Source organism: Drosophila persimilis, unplaced genomic scaffold (genome assembly GCF_003286085.1).
Source record: "Drosophila persimilis strain 14011-0111.01,24,50 unplaced genomic scaffold, DperRS2 tig00000000-arrow-pilon, whole genome shotgun sequence".
Taxonomy (NCBI): Eukaryota; Metazoa; Arthropoda; class Insecta; order Diptera; family Drosophilidae; genus Drosophila; species Drosophila persimilis.
Window position 1 is genome coordinate 22,825,044 of NW_020825288.1, and position 17,300 is coordinate 22,842,343.

Consider the following 17,300-nt stretch of genomic DNA (forward strand, 5'->3'; position numbering starts at 1 on the left):
GCTACCTGGCCACAAGCTATAACATTTGGTTTATTTTTCGCAGTTTGTTGCTGAAAGGTTTAGAAATGCCGAGAGTAAGGCAAGATCTGGGATATCGAAAGAACACTGGAAATTTGGATAGCTTTAAAACTGCCCTTGGCCGAGTGTTCAACAGATCCATCATAGAATAACGCACTTCTTTTTTGAAGAACTGCACCTTCCGCAGGTCTTTTTGCAAGGGGATGAGGATTTCGGTGGAGGATCCGCCACTGATTGGCACCATCGACACCCCTCGGATTGTGATTGCCCGTGAGCTGCTGGCACTACCTGTGCTGCTGGTACTGCTTGTGGTTGGTATCCAGGCGGTAAAATTACCGTTACGCTACCAGTCAGCTTGCACTTACATCGTTTGCCCTTGTCGGAGCTGGACTCTGCACAATTAAAGTGTGGTAGGACAATGCGAATTTATTAATACACATTCGCTTATACTTACTGCGACCCATTTTATCTCAGCCTGGCCAAGGCAACAACATACAGGCCAAAAAACGCAAGGAAACAGATCTGACAGCTACTAAAGTTGTGGAAAATATTTCTTTTATAATAAACTTAATCTTGACAACTTTCTCGTCGTTTTTTTTTCGCTTTATTTGCTCAACTCGAACCTTCTACTGAAACGTTTCGGTCTCGTGCGGAGTCGCGTTTTTTTAATTTTCTACCGTTTCCATTAGCGTGCTACTGGAATCTGTAATGCATATAATAAACCTCCCCAATCTGTCCCTCTCCAAGAAATTCCGGAATTGAATGGGATTTTGTTGTGCTCTTATGCCTGCCCATTTAGCTATAACATTTGGTTTATTTTTCGTAGTTTGTTGCTGAAAGGTTTAGAAAGGCCGAGAGTAGAAATGTCTACCATTGCCCTTGGCCGAGTGTTTCTGTAGCGCCTTCTGCTCCTGTTCAACATATCCCTGGGTTAACGACTCCATCATAGAATAACGCACTTCTTTTTGGAAGAGCTGCAGCTTCTGCAGGTCTTTTTGCAAGAGAATGAGGATTTCGGTGGAGGATCCGGAACTGATTGGCACCATTGACACCCCTCGGATTGTGATTGCCCGTGAGCCGCTGGCACTACCTGTGCTGCTGGTACTGGTTGTGGTTGGTATCCAGGCGGGCACGCACATTGTTTGTCCTTGTCGGAGCTGGACTCTGCACAATTAAAGTGTGGTAGGACAATGCGAATGTATTAATACTCATTCGGTTATACTTACTGCGACCCATTTTATCTCAGCCTGGCCAAGGCAACAACATACAGGCCAAAAAACGCAATGAAACAGATCTGACAGCTACTAAAATTGTGGAAAATATTTCTTTTATAATAAACTTAATCTTGACAACTTTCTCGTTGTTTTTTTTCGTTTTATTTGCTCAACTCGAACCTTCTACTGAAACGTTTCGTTCTCGTGCAGAGTCGCGTTTTTTGAATTTTCTACCGTTTCCATTAGCGTGCTACAGGAATCTGTAATGACTTTGAAACTCTATACAAAGCTTCCTTTATGCATATAATAAACCTCCCCAATCTGGCCCTCTCCAAGAAATTCCGGAATTGAATGGGATTTTGTTGTGCTTCTTATGCCTGCCCATTTAGCTATAACATTTGGTTTATTGTCCACATTTTGTTGCTGAAAAATTTAGGGAAGCGTAGAGTAGCTTAGCTGGGTTGCTGAAGCAGCACTGAGAATTTGGAAGATTTTAAATTTAGAAATGTGTTCCATTGCCCATTCACATTCCAGGCCGAGCCCCCTTCGTGGGGGATGCGAGCGCCTGCTACGCCTGTTCGGATCGATCACTGAATAGCACACTTCTTTTTATGCGAACAGTGTCCGCATTTGCCCCTCCCGTTACCCTGGTACGTCGGTGGACCCGAATAGGGCTGACCGCAGCCCACGTAGGCATGAGTGAGTTCCCTAGCAGGGGGTGGTGCCTCTTTCGCGATTGGCTTGACCGGCGTTTTGCAGAAACAGTCCACTTTCTTCTTCTCGTGGCAGTTGCATCGCAACTCCGGTACTCCGGCCACCATCCCGGGCCCATCCTGCAGAGAATCTGGCTTTCGTTGGGGACGAGTGCACGTATAGGTATCCGCAACTGGCAGGTCGTCCTCCTCTGGCTGCGTTGCACCCGTTGCTGCTACCGGACGTTTGCGACCACCAGGTCCAATTTTCGTATTGCGGGTCCTGTTTTTACCGCAATTGCAACTCATGGTGGCGTTTTTTCTCTTTTGAACTTTTGTAGTTGGTAAAACACAGCTCGCCACTTCCGTTTGCTTCTGCCCCGGCTGCAGTTCTGGCTGCGACATTGGCTGGTCGTAGCCCCCCACTTGCTGTGGCGCCACGTAGGACTGCTCTCGCGGCAGCGGTGGTGGCGAGTACTGTGGCGTCGATTGTGCCTGGGGATACTGCGGCGATAGTTGTCCTGCGGCGTATTGTGGTGGTGATTGCGCCATGGGGTATGTTTGCCTCACTGCCTGGGGGCTGGGGGCCGATTGGTATTGAACGAATGACGGATCCTGGCGGAATGCTGGATCTTGGCGGTATCCTGTGGATCGCGGTGCAGCATCTGTCAAACATTGTTCCGGGGGGTATTGTCCTTGGAATCTTTGGCAGTAGCCGTGACATCCTCCCCCTCCGGTTCCTGGTTGTTGTGGTTGGCCAGGCGGTGGTGGGGATTGCGCTACTGGTAGGTATCTAGCTTCTTGTATCTGGGTGGAGTCCTGTGGCTGCAAAGTTGATTGATAACGCGGTTCCTGCGGCTGCAAGGTCGATTGATAGCGTGCTTCCTGTGGCTGCAAAGTTGATTGATAGCGAGGCTGCTGCTGGTATAATTGTTGCTGGTATTGGTCCGACTGGTATTCTGATTGCCGTTGTTGTGGAGGCATCTGCGGGTACGATAGATCCTCTGGTGGTTGCTGCTGTGGCGGGGGTGGCGGTGGCTGGGAGCGGGGCTGCTGTGGCGTGCCTGTTGTCGCTATGCTACCACTTACGCCGCAAGGGCAGTTGGTGCACTTGCCACAGGGGGTTGCTGCAAGCATGAACCACTCATTATTGCGGCTAGACAGTCAAAATAAAACGAATACTCACACATTTTCGCTCACTTACTGGCCGGAAACAAAATGGGAACACATCTGACATCTACAACAAATGTTGAACGTATGCCCCAAATAAGGAGACACTTACTACTTGGCACTTTTTTCCAACTGTTTTATTATACCTGATACTCGAGGAGCATAGGGGTATATTGGGGGTATGAAGGTGGATGTCTGCAACACCCAGAAGAAAGCGTTTCCGATCCCATAAAGTATATATATTCTGGACCGGCATCAGCAGCCGAGTCGATATTGCCATATCTGTCTGTCCGTCCGTCTGTCCCGATGAGCGCCTAGTTCTCAGAGACTACAAGACTATAAGTTAGAGCATATCTCTGGAGAGATGTGAGAATAAAAAAAGAGGCATATGTAAAAACAGGCAAAAAAAAGAAGAAAATCAATTTATCGCTTTTTGAACAACGATACCAAACGAAATATAAAATATATTGGATGAATTACATAAATCATAAGCTCACATATGTATGTATGTACATATGTGTTGTATATACTGACTGAGTACCGGGTATACCATTTACCATTTGCTTTTCTGAATACAGACTCCAAACTCCTCTGAATACTTGCTTTTTTGCAGGACTCCGCTGTTGGATTTAAATGGTTTCCACAAGACATAGTCAAACCGAGCCGACCGAAGGGTCACCAATAGTTGCAACTACAGTTTTACTGGCGGACATTTCTGCATTTCGCTCTTCTTGATATGTATATCATATCAAAATTTTGTACACCTTTATATTTCAGCCCTTTGTGGCTCCTAACAGGCTTCGGCTTGATGGAATGGAATAGTCCAGAAAGAGTTGCTGATCGTGGAGGCGCTTTAATATGACCTAGTACTCCAGAGCCTCGAGCTGCGCTCGCTATACCAAGAAAATAAAAAAGACAAGAACAATATGGTACATTGTAATTTTGTTCAATAATCAATCAATGACTCCAACGTCAAAAGACGTTAATTTCAAATTAAGGTAAGTCAAATAATTACATGTGTACAATTGCGACTAGGATGTTGAATACTTATATGAATTTTTATTTATTTTTTTGATAACACAGTGAATTTGTGCTTCGTACAAAAATTACGTCGTAGGATACTTCGAGTACTTCTAATTTGCAATATACTAAATAACTCTGAGACTGCACACTTCATATGTAATTTTCACTTTGCCAATTGATGGGTTGAAAAGAGAATTGAAGGATATTTCATCGGATTAATTACAAGATACAATGACTGTACCTGAAGATCTATGTATCATTGAGGTATGATTGAATTTGATCATCGAGCATGATGAACGGACATGATAGGTGATCCGGTGGAGACCTCCACTGAACGAAAGTAGCATTCATGCCTAATGTGTACTTTTTTAGACATTTTACGATAATTTATAGAATCTATGCCTGAAATCTATAAAATAATTCCCATTCCATACTTTTAAATTGCCAATTCCATGTACACTCATACCCTGGGGGTATCGGGATCGAGATATATTTAATCATATGCATTAATATGTCAAAAACAAAACAATCTGAGATAATTTCTTAACTAATTACGTATTTAAACAGTTTCTTCATATTATATTAACGAAAAAGGGTATACAATTGCCCAAACTCCGGTTGACGTCTTTACTTACGTTTACACTTACGTTACCACTGTTTTTTGTTGATAATTTTGGCTTAAACCATGTTTTAGACACAATATAATAAAAAGGAGTACTTGAACACAGCTAATCTTGTAGAAAATGTATTCGTCAGAGCTAAAGGTTTTAGTTAGTCAGAATTATTCAACGGAATATCAAAATTGAGCAATAGTAACGATTTTTCTCTTACGTTTTATTACGTTTTATTTATTTGACCTTCTTCGTTAAACCTTTTTTAGACCAAATCCAACAAAAGTCAGTATATAAAACAAACCAGTCAAGTAGAAAATTTATTCAATAATCGTATAAAATTATGTGGGCATGGCTAAATGTTCTATCTAGCTGGTAATATTCCCCGGAAGATCAAAAACGAGGAATATGTGTAATAGAACTTGAACTCGTCAGTATATTTACGGTATATTTTTAAAATGAGACGATATATTTTGGTATATTTCTGAGGGTCGGTCGGCATATTTCAACGATAAACACGAGGTCACACTGCGCCACACTCAAAAAAAAAAGTTCTTCGAGCGGGGTCGGTTGCGTCGCGCGTTTTTCTTGTCTTTAGAAAAACATTTTAAAATGTGCAATGCATAAATTATGAACAATCAGTTCTGTGCATTAAAATATTTAGTTTTAAAGTGCTTGTTTAGTGTGGAATTCGAATCATAATTGTTTGTAGAGCCGAAGTTTGTGGGAAACAACCCTTTCCGACGTGTAAATCTTCCCTTCGAGCATTTCTAACGGCAGTTTGAGTTTGTTAATTGTTATTGCAAATTCTTCTGTACAGAGTTTTTGAGTAGTTAAAGTACCTAATTGAAAAAGTCATTAAGAATTGCCATTAGTTTTCCCGTCTTATCTGTATATGTTTGTGCTTGAGAGTGTGTTAAGTGTGCGAAAGTGCAATGCGTGTCCGTATTGAATTTTCTTGATTTCCCCAACCGCGACGTAGCTGCATTCAACACTTACACACGGTGCTTGTATGGATATACGGATATACCTATATAATAGGTAAGTTGTCCCCACACCCCACCCCTGCCTCGTTTAGTCAATTACAATCAGCAACCGGCATTCCAATTGGATATTGGATACTCTTGCAACAACAGTAAAACATTTCTAGCTATTGAAATAATGGGCAGACAAACAAGTCGGGCACACATACATGAATGCATACACACAAATTCTCTCCCCATACACTCACAGGAATTCCGCAAGCTCACACACACACACTCAAAAGCTACAGCTGAGTTGTTGCTGTTGTTCTCACAGCTGTCTGGTATTGTGATAACTGTGTAAGGGAGAATTTCAGCGGGGGAGAGGATGGAATGATGCTGCCCCCAATTGGTTTCGCTCCATCTCTGTCTAATACTCTCCCCCTCGCACATGCTGTTTTAGGCGAGTGCGAGTGCACTGAAAAAGCCCTGCTGTTCGGCGTTGCAACCCATTCCCATTTGGCACGTGGCCAGGAGCTAGAACAACTGTAAATGCATACCAGATACAGTGGTCACTGAATAAGAATTACTTTTAAAGAATAGAAATTATAGAATTTCTAAAAACTAAAACTAAACCAAAAGAAAGTGAAATTTAATTTATGAATTAAGTCTCTTGGGAAAGTGTAGCTAAGTGGTTCTTTTCTGAGAGCTACCCCTGTACCTTATACAATTTTTGTTTAATTTCACTGCAATTTACATTTCTTTAAATCATTTTGTTTAGCCATAAAGCAAAAAGTTTATTTAGAACAATTTCCTTTTGATTTTCTTTGGCCAGCTGGTTTTCCTGGCTTTCTGGGTCACAGATTAATGGCTTCACACATTTTAGTGGGAGCTCTTAATAATATTTCTCTTATCGATTGCGTGTGTGTCTGTGTGGTGTCTGAAAGGTCAGACGTGGGTTGGATCTATGACCGACTGCGACAAAGCGGGTCAAGTTTGTAACAGACGGTGCACAAGGGTTAAGTAAGAACATGTTAAAGGGGTATTAAGATAGCGGTAAATACCCCACTGCTTGTCACTTAGCAAGCAGTTTAATTTCCTTATTTATAAATCTTGCATTCAAATTGAATTTTAAAGCCAATTATTGTGGTCTTAAGTGGCTTTTTTTTACTTATCAAAGAAGTGGTACTTTTTGCTATATTTGATAAATGTGTCCTCTTATCGGTGGACTCCCCCTCTGTGGAGGGAGTCAACATTTCCGCTCTGAAAACACAGACCCACAGATTGATTTATATTTTATCGTATGCCACGAGGTCTTATACTCCGCTCCGCTCAAAAGTGTCTTACAAGCTTTAATGTATTTTAATTAAATATTTATTGATATCATGTGTTCGGATATGAGTCACTTTTAGTGAAATTTACAACTGAGAACTCTGTTTGTGGGACACACATGTTTGAAAATGTCCAAAAAATTATCTATTATTATCGATTCGTAAGATTTTCATTGTGAAAGTTCGAGAATATCAAATATGTATCTCTAGGAATCATGCCCCTTTTCTACACGTTGTACCCTAACCCCCATATAATACTAGATGTCATCGGTCATATCTTATCTTTGGTAAACGAATAGCGCAAAAAAATATATAGTATTCTCCGATTGCTACCCGAGATAACCCTCGAATACACATATGTACACGCACACAAGTGTACATATGTATATACGTCGTATATGGGGTACTAAAGCACTCGAATGTTATTGTTTGGTTTTAGCGATAAGTCCCGTCCTTCTGAACAATAGATTCTTTGTGGTTTGTACTCTCACAAAGGGCAGTACTCTCGTACGTAATGGAGCCAGTTTGTTTGACTAATCGACTAACTATGATGTTAAACAGGTAATCATTGCATCGCTTGCGTGACCCTTAATTAGGGGCTAACATCATCATTTTGTAGAGATTCGTGGCATTTGAAAATAACAAATGGGAATAACACCCGCCATTAGCGGCATTTATTAAGAATATTTCCCCCATTTTTTTTTTATTTTTCTGGAATAGGAAATGAGTGGTTTCCCCCAATCAGAAATATCCCCCACTTTCCGTTCATATTTGATTTTATTTACTTATCGTGTATTTTGTTTACACATTTCCTGAGGGGGCCGCCTCTTGTTTTTTTTTCCGATGAGAGGTACATCCATTCCCCCATCCCTCATTTATGATTGATTTGTACATAGAAAATAGAGAAAGAGAGAGAGCAAAGCAAACATTTATTTTGAGACCATGTTTATTTATAATTAAGTTTTGTTCGTATTCCCTCTACAAAAGGCATTTCTTTTGTAAAAATTAATTACTTTTTGGCATCAAAAATAGCTTCGAGTGTCGGGATCTGCCTTCAAGATGAAAATGCCTGCAGTTTTTGCATTTAATTGGCAAAAAGCGAGAAAGTGAAGATGATTGTGTTTGTGAGATGCGATTTATGTGTAGTATAATGAGGTTTCTTCAGAGATGTATCCCTAGAAAGGGGCTATAAATAAATTAATGGATTCCGGTCTCCAGAAAGGGCTCTAATGTATCTGAATCCCTTCCCACAATCCCATCTTTTCAAAACCAGTAATCTAGATCACATTTTCCCTTTATTTTTAGTCAAATAAAATAAAATCTATAACAATTCAGAGAATTCGTTGGTAAGTTCTTTAAGTTCTTCCCTCCCTCTGTTTGAGGCATCATTTAAACCAAACATTCCGATGGCCAAAATACACTTTTTATACGAGTATTTGAACGACGACCATAAAAAAGCAAACATTAAAGCGAGCTTAATTAACTTTTTGCACTGCCATTTGAGTGCCCTTCATGGCCGAATGGCTGCAGTTAAAGACCCCATCAAAATATGAGCATCTGAATGTCAAGATCGGAATATATATACATATATACCCGTACCCGTACGAGTAGTGGCAGGAAATGATTCAAAACTGGCTGCAGAGTCACAAGTATGGCGCAGCTGCCGTTTCAATGCAGTTTCCGTTGAGATCTTGAGTACAAGCCCGGTTATTTTGTGAACAACAGAGCGATTCAAGGCGAAGGTCAAGCCGTGTGCTGCACGCAATCGGAGCGGAGAGGAGAGAGCAGAGTAGATTGGAGTAGACGAGAGAGAACTCGTTTTCCAAACTGCTTTTTGAGAGCGAACGCAGCTTCCTCACTCTGCGGCTGTGGCTGAGCGGCTCAACGATTCTAAAACTTAGTTTTTTTGCGGGTTTTGGGTGCTGCGGATCGGTCCGGTCCGTTCTGTTCCGTTCCGTCTGTCTGGCTGTCGCACTTTTCAGTGGGGGATAACCTTGAACGTTGCCTCACACGACGCGTGAAACGGGGGTCTCTGGTCCGTCGTCTGTCGTCTGTCAACCGTCGGTGTGTTCAGTTCTGGTTTCAAGTATTCAAGTGTCTGGTCTCTAATTAGCAACAACAAAGTGCTGGAGCTCTCGAGAGAGTCGCCTTGTGGCTGACTAAAGGTATGACTAACTAAACATTGAATATATTATATTTCTACACGGTACGGTGGGGCGTACAAGGGTAAACACAGGTGGAACAAGGTGGAGAAAAACAATTACCTATGCTATATTGTGCTATAAACTTGAAATTCCACGTTAACTTTAGACTTTGTAAATCAAACAAAAAGGTATAGAATGCCCCTACATCTACCTCTTTTAATGATTATAGTATTCATAGTAAACCAGTATAGGTTTTATCTACCAAACTCTTCTCTAAAAAGAAAGTATTCCTTGGAAAATTGGGGGACTACATTGATCTCTGGATATATTGAATTACTGGATATCCCCATATTCGAAATATCATTGAACACATTCTCTTTTCCACTCTCTTAAATAAATTTGCATAGACATATGACAATATTCAGTTTGTTCTTCTCAAATAAGAAAAAGATTCATTGTTCTTCGGGGCATAACTCTTAAGAACTCAACTCTCAAAGATGTTTATCCCAGAGTTTATTTTCGGCGTCTCTCGCTCTCTGGATCTCTGGATCTCTTTTTGTGTCAAATATCTAATGCATAAAATTTATAGAGCAAACATGACCTGAATGTGGGAGTAGTTGCCAGCATTGAAATTACTATGAAATACGAGTGTTCTGGAGATTATTTTTAAGGAATTCCGTCTTTTTTATGGTATTTTAATGAAACACTTTGATTGCATTAAGTTTGGCTTTGATTTCTAAAGAACTCTACTAAAAACCGTGAATTTTCAAACCATTTCTTGGATTTCTTGGGGAATTCTTGGGGATTCTTGGGTCTTGAATAATCTACTTCCCTTTTCCCTTGCATTTCCCGCTTGAAATTGAGAGTTCAATCAACTCTGCGCCTGCATTGTGTCTTTTGTGTTTCCCCTCTACGATTGCAAAAGCAAGCAACAATTTAAACCAGTTTTTCTTTACAAAATTTACACTTTTGCGCAGTGCCCCCAAGGCGTCCGTCCTCACCTCACGTTGGTTCGAGTTCAGTGCGCTATGAGCACGAAATAAGTGTAGCACATTCCCATGTACTTATAGCCATATATATATGTATGTATGGGTACAATCGTGTGCACAATCATGCTTATAAGGTTATATGGTAAGAGGTGGAACAAGTTCTCAGAATGTGCACTTTTTTGTGCCGCTGATAAGCACTGAAACGACGAAGCGAAGGCAACTACTATATATGTATTTATGGAAGGAAAAGTACAATATTCCTGCAGGGGACTCGCCAGTAATCCCATAAGCAGTGCACTGCTTGATGGAGAACGTGATAGTGGATGGCATGCTAGGGGGAATTTTATTTTATTTTAACTCAAGGGAAAGATATGTTTTGTAAATGGGAGGGAACCCATGTGGACTAAATGTCAGTTAAATGAGGGTCTTACTATCTTTAAGGTGCTTATAGATGGGTTTCCTTCTGCACGGGACCCCCCTTAAATTATACTTTTATCCGAAAGCTCTATATTTCTGAGTCACACATTCCTATAACCGTCTGCCCTGTTTATCAATAATCACTATCATCGTTATGAACCTCATTGATGGATGGTTTGGATACTGCAATATAATGACTGTTATTATACGCCGAAATATGGGTTTAGTTGATGATCATTGAACCGCATAGAACCTTCATTCAACCAACGAATGTTGTTGGGGGTTTCATCAAAGGTTTTCATTCCACAAATCGTTAGCATGGAAATGCTAATGACTCTGAAAGATTTGATTGGATTACTGGGGATCTGGGGGGAGGGGGGTAACCCCCGCACTCTGTACTCTTTACCTGTTCTTTTATCACCTCTTCCTCCATCCCTCATTACATCAATTAAGACCAAAAAAAGAGAATGGAGGCGACGCGTCGTCGTAACTCAAAATTAATGGCAGAGACGAATCACCTTTTCTTCACCTCCCAGCAGCTCCACCACTCCCCCTGCTGCTCCCCCCTGTGCCCTCCCGTTTGCCGTTTCTAATGGAAACCTGTTTTCTTTTCTGCCTTTTGCAGCGCCGACAAAGCCATCGACGGAGAGCAGAGATGACGCAAAGTAAACAGTCACTGGGGGGGTCATCCACCTACGCCCCCTGCTCCTCCAACAACTATGGGACCTGCTCCTCCGCCAGAGCCACAGCCACGGCAACAGCAGCGGGAGACCTCTCGCCGTCGCATGACATTCTGCTGAACAATTTCCAGCTAAAGAAGAAGTCCTATCGGGTGCTGCTCCATGGCCAGCAGCTGGTGTGGGAGCGCATGCAGAAGGTGAAGCAGTCGAAGAGCAGCCAGGAGACCAAGGCGCCGCTGCCCGAGGATCCGCCCTCGCCGGAGGGACAGCGCGGCTATGGCCCCAAGAGTCACATACTCCATGTGGACGATGTGATCAGCGTGCGGGCGGGAGACACAAAGATAGCCTCCATCCAGCCGCCGAATCCCCAGGCCATCAATGCCCAGGGAGAAGCCGATACCAGGCCCACTTCTCAGTACCTGACCATCAACTATGCCCTGCGCCTGACCAAGTCCCAGACGGACTGCAACCGCTGGGAGCTGCGACGCCTCACGTTCTTCAATGCGGACCCGTACATTGTGCGGCAGTGGGACCAGGAGCTGCAGGCACGCCTCCACCAGCCATCGAGCACGCGACTGCGAGTGCGCCGCCTGCTGGTGTTCATCAATCCGTATGGCGGGCGGAAGGCCGGCTCGCAGACCTATGAGCGACATGTGCGGCCCATATTCCAGTTGGCGGGCATCGATGCCACGTGCATTACCACCCAGCGGGCGAATCAGGTGAGGGACATCCTGCTGAGCCACGACCTGAGCTGCTACGACGCCGTCTGCTGTGTGGGTGGCGACGGCACTGTGGCGGAGGTCATCAACGGCCTGCTGTTCCGGCGAATGCGGGAACTGGGCATCGACGAGCAACGACCCTCGTACATACCGCGACCTGAGATCCCAGTGGGTGTAATCCCAGCCGGAAGCACGGACACCATTGCCTACAGCATGCATGGGACGGCAGATGTCCGGACGGCGGCCATACATGTGATCCTCGGCCAGCATCGCGGCCTGGACGTCTGCAGCGTGAGCAACAGCCAATCGCTGCTGAGGTTCTGCGCCAGCGTCCTCAGCTACGGCTACCTGGGGGATGTGGCTGCCCAGAGCGAGAACTACCGCTGGATGGGGCCTAAGAGATACGAGTACAGCGGCGTCAAGGCTTTCATCAACAACCGGGGCTACGACGCCGAGCTGCGGCTGCTGGAGGAGCCGGATCTGCAGCCCACACCGCTGGAGGAGAATCTCCCGCAGAGTCCGGACAGTGTGTGCTCTCTGGGCGAGTCTGTGCCCTCCATTTGCTATGCCAATTGCCAGCGCTGCAGCTTTGCCAGCTCCATGCAGGAGCAGCAACGCTCCTCTCTGTTTGTCCACGCGGAAGACGCAGAAGTGGAGAACACAAGCAGCGCTACACTGGAGGAGGCCGACCCAGAGGAGTCCCATCTAACGCCCAGCGAGGCGGCTCTGCTCAGACCCAGGCCGCGGCCCGACAAGCTCCAGCTGCCAGTGGGCAGCGTCCACTCCATGAAGAGCCTTGCCTCTGAGCAATGGAAGGTCATAAAGGGCAACTTCTTCATGATCTGCGGCGCCAATATAACCTGTGCCTGCGCCCGCAGTCCCAACGGAATCTCCCGGTATAGTCATCTGGGCGATGGCTGCCTGGATCTGATTCTCGTCAAGAAGACCTCGCTGCTCAATAATGTGAGATTTCTGTTAAATACAGCCGGCCGAAGTGGAGATATAGTAAGTATCTTAGTGCTTTGCGCTAGAAGTGTACTAACACAATTTGTTTTACAGCGAAATTTGCCCTTTGTGGATGTCTATCGCACAAGAAAGTTCCAGTTTAGGACATTCGCAGCGGCCAATGGTGACGACTACAGCATTGCAGGCTCTTGCCAGCCCATAGCACAGGCGGAGGTCGGCAGCAGCTCCTCCTCAGAGTATTCCAGCTGGAACTGTGATGGCGAGGTGGTCACCGACTTGGACATAACCATGAGGTATTGCCTCTGTAGATTCCCTCCAGCAAAAGCTAATGATCATCCTCTCTCGCTCCTTCCAGATCGCATTGTCAGCTTATAGAGGTCTTCATGCGCGGTCCGCATTCCTATAGCAAGCCGCTCAAGAGCGGCACTGCCCCCTCAACGCCAGCCAGCTCCAGCGACAATGTGTATTGCTGCTGCAAGGACTAGAAGAAGCTTTAAACACAAATTAATCTAAATCTAAACCTAAACCTAAACCAATTGGCCGTGACAAGTAGCTTGTAGTTTTGCGTAGGGTATTCGTATTCGTACTCGTAGGGGTCTCCCCTCAACTATTATTGTTTTAGCATAGCTCAAAAGAAACCATGTAACTGATATTCTTGACTGTATTACGGCATCTGAAAGATGCGCCAAGCAAACGGAAACATTCCAATCCCCAAAGGAAAGGTCTGCATTATACATACACTGAAATATATGAAATATACATATATATTATATATTGGTATACTGGCAATAAAAACAAAGTGTTATAATGTTTAAATTCAAAATTAAAATTGTTTGCTCTTTTAAGAAATGGATAATTTCATCTGTCCAACCTATTAAATTCCGATAGCTTTCGGTATTAATAAAGATTTCAGACTTGTCTGTAAATGAATCAGGAACCTGATCAATTAATCTACATTTCTGTTGGGGCAGCTCTAAAGCAGTCCGATCCAATCCATATCCTATATATTCATGTCGAACAGAATATCTTGGTTACCTTTTTTGTAAGGAAAAAAATGGGTGGATATGCGAGGAACAAACATAGGGTATACAAATGTCCAGACTCCATAAATGTGCTGTTGATATGTAGCAAATACGTAGTTACCGTGTCGCATCCATGTAGAAAAGGACATTTCGTTGCACTGTTTAAATAGAGGGGCTTAGTTGGGCTAAATTCGTTGCATCCCTGATTTGGTATTTTTTGAGGTCAAAGTTAATCTATTATATTACGTTTTTAAAGGTTTTTTTAAGAACATGAGGTATATAAACTTTTCGCCCTCTCAAATCGAATTTACGTGCATCATTTATTCCAATGGATTGTATTTAAATCCATTTCGATCATTCACTTTCAAACTATTTCTATTTGGCGCTCAAGTTTGGTGGCACTTGCTCTCTTTTTTTTTGATTTGATGTCTATTTTGTGAAGGGATATCCTCTCTTCGTGGAGGGAGTTTTCCTCGCCGCCAAATCCCTCGTCACTTTGACCTTTTTCGCGAAAAGCTTTTTTTAGACAAAATCCAATAAAAGCAAGTATTTAAAACAAGCTAGTCAAGTAGAAAATTTATCCAACAATCGTATAAAATTATGTGGACATGGCTAAATTTTCTATATAGATGGTAATATTCCACGGAATATCAAAATTTATTAATATGTATGAAAGAACTTGTACTCGCCAGGTTTTTTGCGGTATATTTTTTAATTGGGATGGTATGTTTTGGTATATTTCTGAGGGTCAGACGGTATATTTTAACGATAAGTCCGCTGGTCACATTGTTTATTTGTGCTCGTCATTCTCCGGCAAAAAATCGCTAACAATTTAAGATTTTCTATTATTATTATTAAAAACGAGTAAATTAACATGTTGAACAACTACAACAGCATGGCCCAGCCTCTGTGGCAGAATGGACCCACACCCGGTGCGTTCTACAACTTCACTGGCGGACAGCAGCAGACCCAGAAGTTGCCAAAAGAGCTGACCGCGGCAGGCCCTTTCGGAACAAAGCGCAGCACGTAGGGTGCCATTGACTATATTGAATCCACTTCATAATTCATACTACTTCCTTCCTCAGCTCTTCCATTACCACAGGCTCCTCCGTTTTGGGTATACGATACGATGGCGGCGTCATGATTGCTGCTGACACACTGGTCTCCTACGGCTCTCTGGCACGCTACCAGAACATTTTGCGCGTATTTCCCATTAACAATAACATCATTTTGGGCGGCGGTGGCGACTTTGCTGATATACAGTCGATCAAGCGCACCATTGACCAGAAGATGATCGAGGATCAGTGCTATGCGGATGGTATCACCATGAAGCCCAAGGCTCTGTCCAGCTGGCTGACGCGTGTCCTCTACAATCGTCGCTCGCGCATGAACCCCTTGTACATTGATGTGGTTGTGGGCGGCATTGAGCAGGATGGTACGCCATACCTGGCCAATGTAGATTTGCGTGGACGTGCCTATGAGGACTATGTGGTGGCCACAGGATTCGCTCGCCATTTGGCTCTGCCTTTAGTCCGCGAACGCAAGCCAAAGGATCGTGAATTCACAGCCGAAGAGGCTTCCGAATTGGTAGGACATAGACTGCAATTCTGTCCTAAAGAACTGAATGATTGTAATCCTTGTTTTTGTTTTTAGATCCGTAAATGCATGGAGGTGCTCTACTATCGTGATACCCGCAACATGGCCCAGTACACTGTTGGCGTATGCAACGCCAGCGGCACCACCATCGATGGACCCTGCAAGGTCAGCGAGAACTGGACCTTTGCCGCCACCATCAAGGGATATTAGAGTAAAACTCCGATAGAGCCGATAGAATGTATGATTTAAGCTTGTGGCGGTTTTTCGATGAATAAAAATTACTTTTCCAATCAAAAATTCGTTTACATGTAATATATTTAAATAAATTGCGGCTAGATATATGATAATTTTGATCAAACTAATGAGTGGCCAATATGGTTTACTGCTTGGAATACATGTCTTAAGTCGCCTTCGCTGCTAATCCACCTTTTGCTCAAAGCCCCTGCTGGTCTCAGTTGAGCATGGTGTGCCTGTCGTAGATGTGGCGTCTTTGCTCTCGCACTTGTCGCTTCCATTTGTCCTGCTGGTGGCCCACGCGATTGAGGACATTGGCTCTGGCGCTGAGCTCTTGGTTAGTGGCGGCGGGCATGGGCGGTGTCGGCTCATCCTGGGAGGCAGAAAAGAAAAGGTGAAAGATTTTCGCATTAGTTGGGGAATAAAGGAAATTAATGGGTTGGTTGTGGCTTAAAAGAAACTCAGTCAGTGGGTTAGTTGTGTCGCGGCGAGGCGATGGGGTGCGGGGGGTTAGGGGAACATAAACGTAAAAATGAAACAAAAAAGGTTCGCAATTAAAATCTATTCAAATGTGTGGTGCTTCTTTATTGTCAACTAGTTCAGCCTCATCATCATCATCAATATCAGGGGCTGTAACTAGTAGACTATACTGTATGCCTGCATATTTCTTAGAATGTTTGCTATGTACATCTTCATTGGTGTGCTCCTGGTAATTGGCCTTTACGCGCTTATTCAGCAATGGATCCAAGCACATCAGGAAGAGCATATATATCACTAAAATGGATATTATCCAAATCACAATGATGACAACGACCTGTGGATGGGAAACGGAGTATATTAAAGGGGTGTGGGGGTTGGTTGGTGGGGGTTTAACGAAGCTACCTTTATAAGTGTCGTATTTCGCGCCACATGGGAGCACTTGCACTCGGCACAGATGGGCAGCTCCTTGCCATTGGCATCCAGACGAGGAAGCAAAGCCCCAGCACAGACACTGAAAAAGAGGAATACAGATTAAAGATCAAAGCTAATTGCAGTTTAGTGTAGAATGGGATTTACTTACCATTCTGTTGCTGGGTTCGCTGTGCTGCTGGCATTGGAAGAACTATGGCCAGGAGCAGGCGTGATAATAGCTTTCGGTGGCGCCGCGGCCGTTGGAGCAGGAGTCACGACAGTTTGTTTTGGTGCTGGACCACTTGCTGCTCCTGCTGCCACTCCTGCTCCTGCTATCGCTGCTGCACCCGCTGGTGGCAACGCACCTCCTTGGCTGGCGTTGTTGCTGCTGCTGCCACCACCCACTGGCAGGGTTTGTGATGCACTCTCAGCCTTTGTTGACGAAACAAATAGTGAAGTCATGTGATGCTCGCTATACAAACCGGTTTTCGGCACTCACCCATGTCACGCCAACTAAATAACATATCGCCAGTAACACAGCGTAGATGAACAAACGCTTGTGTGCCATTAATTTTTGTTTAATTTCAATTTTCTTCACTTTTATTGGGTTATTTTAGTGAA

At 43.8% G+C, this 17,300-nt stretch overlaps 4 protein-coding genes and 1 long non-coding RNA gene across 6 annotated transcripts; 2 read left to right on the plus strand and 3 right to left on the minus strand.

Moving 5' to 3' along the window:
• Nucleotides 1-1,589: 1,589 nt before the first annotated feature.
• On the minus strand, nt 1,590-3,349 carry LOC6591995 (altered inheritance of mitochondria protein 3). Its single transcript, XM_002017183.2, has 2 exons — nt 3,111-3,349; nt 1,590-3,051 (listed from the first exon to the last, which is right to left on the minus strand). Exons 1-2 carry the CDS (start codon nt 3,112-3,114, stop codon nt 1,820-1,822), a joined length of 1,236 nt encoding a protein of 411 aa, XP_002017219.1. The 5' UTR covers nt 3,115-3,349; the 3' UTR covers nt 1,590-1,819.
• A 42-nt stretch (nt 3,350-3,391) lies between these two features.
• LOC113566632 lies at nt 3,392-4,030 on the minus strand. The gene is made up of 2 exons (XR_003409174.1): nt 3,652-4,030; nt 3,392-3,450 (listed from the first exon to the last, which is right to left on the minus strand). It is a non-coding gene; the product is annotated as an uncharacterized LOC113566632 (long non-coding RNA).
• A 1,310-nt stretch (nt 4,031-5,340) lies between these two features.
• LOC6591764 (ceramide kinase) lies at nt 5,341-13,759 on the plus strand. 2 transcript variants are annotated; one of them, XM_002017184.2, is made up of 4 exons: nt 5,341-5,769; nt 11,197-12,975; nt 13,030-13,229; nt 13,292-13,759. In XM_002017184.2, exons 2-4 carry the CDS (start codon nt 11,227-11,229, stop codon nt 13,419-13,421), a joined length of 2,079 nt encoding a protein of 692 aa, XP_002017220.1. In that variant the 5' UTR covers nt 5,341-5,769; nt 11,197-11,226; the 3' UTR covers nt 13,422-13,759. The 2 variants fall into 2 exon arrangements, with proteins under 2 accessions (XP_002017220.1, XP_026843891.1); XM_026988090.1 differs by lacking the exon at nt 5,341-5,769 and adding an exon at nt 8,986-9,186.
• Nucleotides 13,760-14,792: 1,033 nt separating this feature from the next.
• On the plus strand, nt 14,793-15,851 carry LOC6591765 (proteasome subunit beta type-4). Its single transcript, XM_002017185.2, has 3 exons — nt 14,793-14,984; nt 15,044-15,545; nt 15,612-15,851. Exons 1-3 carry the CDS (start codon nt 14,833-14,835, stop codon nt 15,762-15,764), a joined length of 807 nt encoding a protein of 268 aa, XP_002017221.1. The 5' UTR covers nt 14,793-14,832; the 3' UTR covers nt 15,765-15,851.
• On the minus strand, nt 15,852-17,262 carry LOC6591766 (uncharacterized protein CG1161). The gene is made up of 5 exons (XM_002017186.2): nt 17,179-17,262; nt 16,849-17,111; nt 16,671-16,779; nt 16,477-16,602; nt 15,852-16,161 (listed from the first exon to the last, which is right to left on the minus strand). Exons 1-5 carry the CDS (start codon nt 17,245-17,247, stop codon nt 16,006-16,008), a joined length of 723 nt encoding a protein of 240 aa, XP_002017222.1. The 5' UTR covers nt 17,248-17,262; the 3' UTR covers nt 15,852-16,005.
• Between the last annotated feature and the right edge of the window lie 38 nt (nt 17,263-17,300).

What these genes read in the sequence shown, in the direction of transcription:
- LOC6591764 (XM_002017184.2), top strand. Translation starts at nt 11,227, where the DNA reads ATGACGCAAAGTAAACAGTCACTGGGGGGGTCATCCACCTACGCCCCC. An exon ending in CCGGCCGAAGTGGAGATATA is followed by an intron (nt 12,976 to 13,029) that starts GTAAGTATCTTA and finishes TTTGTTTTACAG; the next exon opens with CGAAATTTGCCCTTTGTGGA. An exon ending in GACTTGGACATAACCATGAG is followed by an intron (nt 13,230 to 13,291) that starts GTATTGCCTCTG and finishes CGCTCCTTCCAG; the next exon opens with ATCGCATTGTCAGCTTATAG.
- LOC6591765 (XM_002017185.2), top strand. Translation starts at nt 14,833, where the DNA reads ATGTTGAACAACTACAACAGCATGGCCCAGCCTCTGTGGCAGAATGGA. An exon ending in TTCGGAACAAAGCGCAGCAC is followed by an intron (nt 14,985 to 15,043) that starts GTAGGGTGCCAT and finishes TTCCTTCCTCAG; the next exon opens with CTCTTCCATTACCACAGGCT. An exon ending in CCGAAGAGGCTTCCGAATTG is followed by an intron (nt 15,546 to 15,611) that starts GTAGGACATAGA and finishes TTTTGTTTTTAG; the next exon opens with ATCCGTAAATGCATGGAGGT.
- LOC6591766 (XM_002017186.2), bottom strand. Translation starts at nt 17,247, where the DNA reads ATGGCACACAAGCGTTTGTTCATCTACGCTGTGTTACTGGCGATATGT. An exon ending in ATTTAGTTGGCGTGACATGG is followed by an intron (nt 17,112 to 17,178) that starts GTGAGTGCCGAA and finishes TCGTCAACAAAG; the next exon opens with GCTGAGAGTGCATCACAAAC. An exon ending in AGGAGCACACCAATGAAGAT is followed by an intron (nt 16,162 to 16,476) that starts GTACATAGCAAA and finishes TCTGCCTCCCAG; the next exon opens with GATGAGCCGACACCGCCCAT.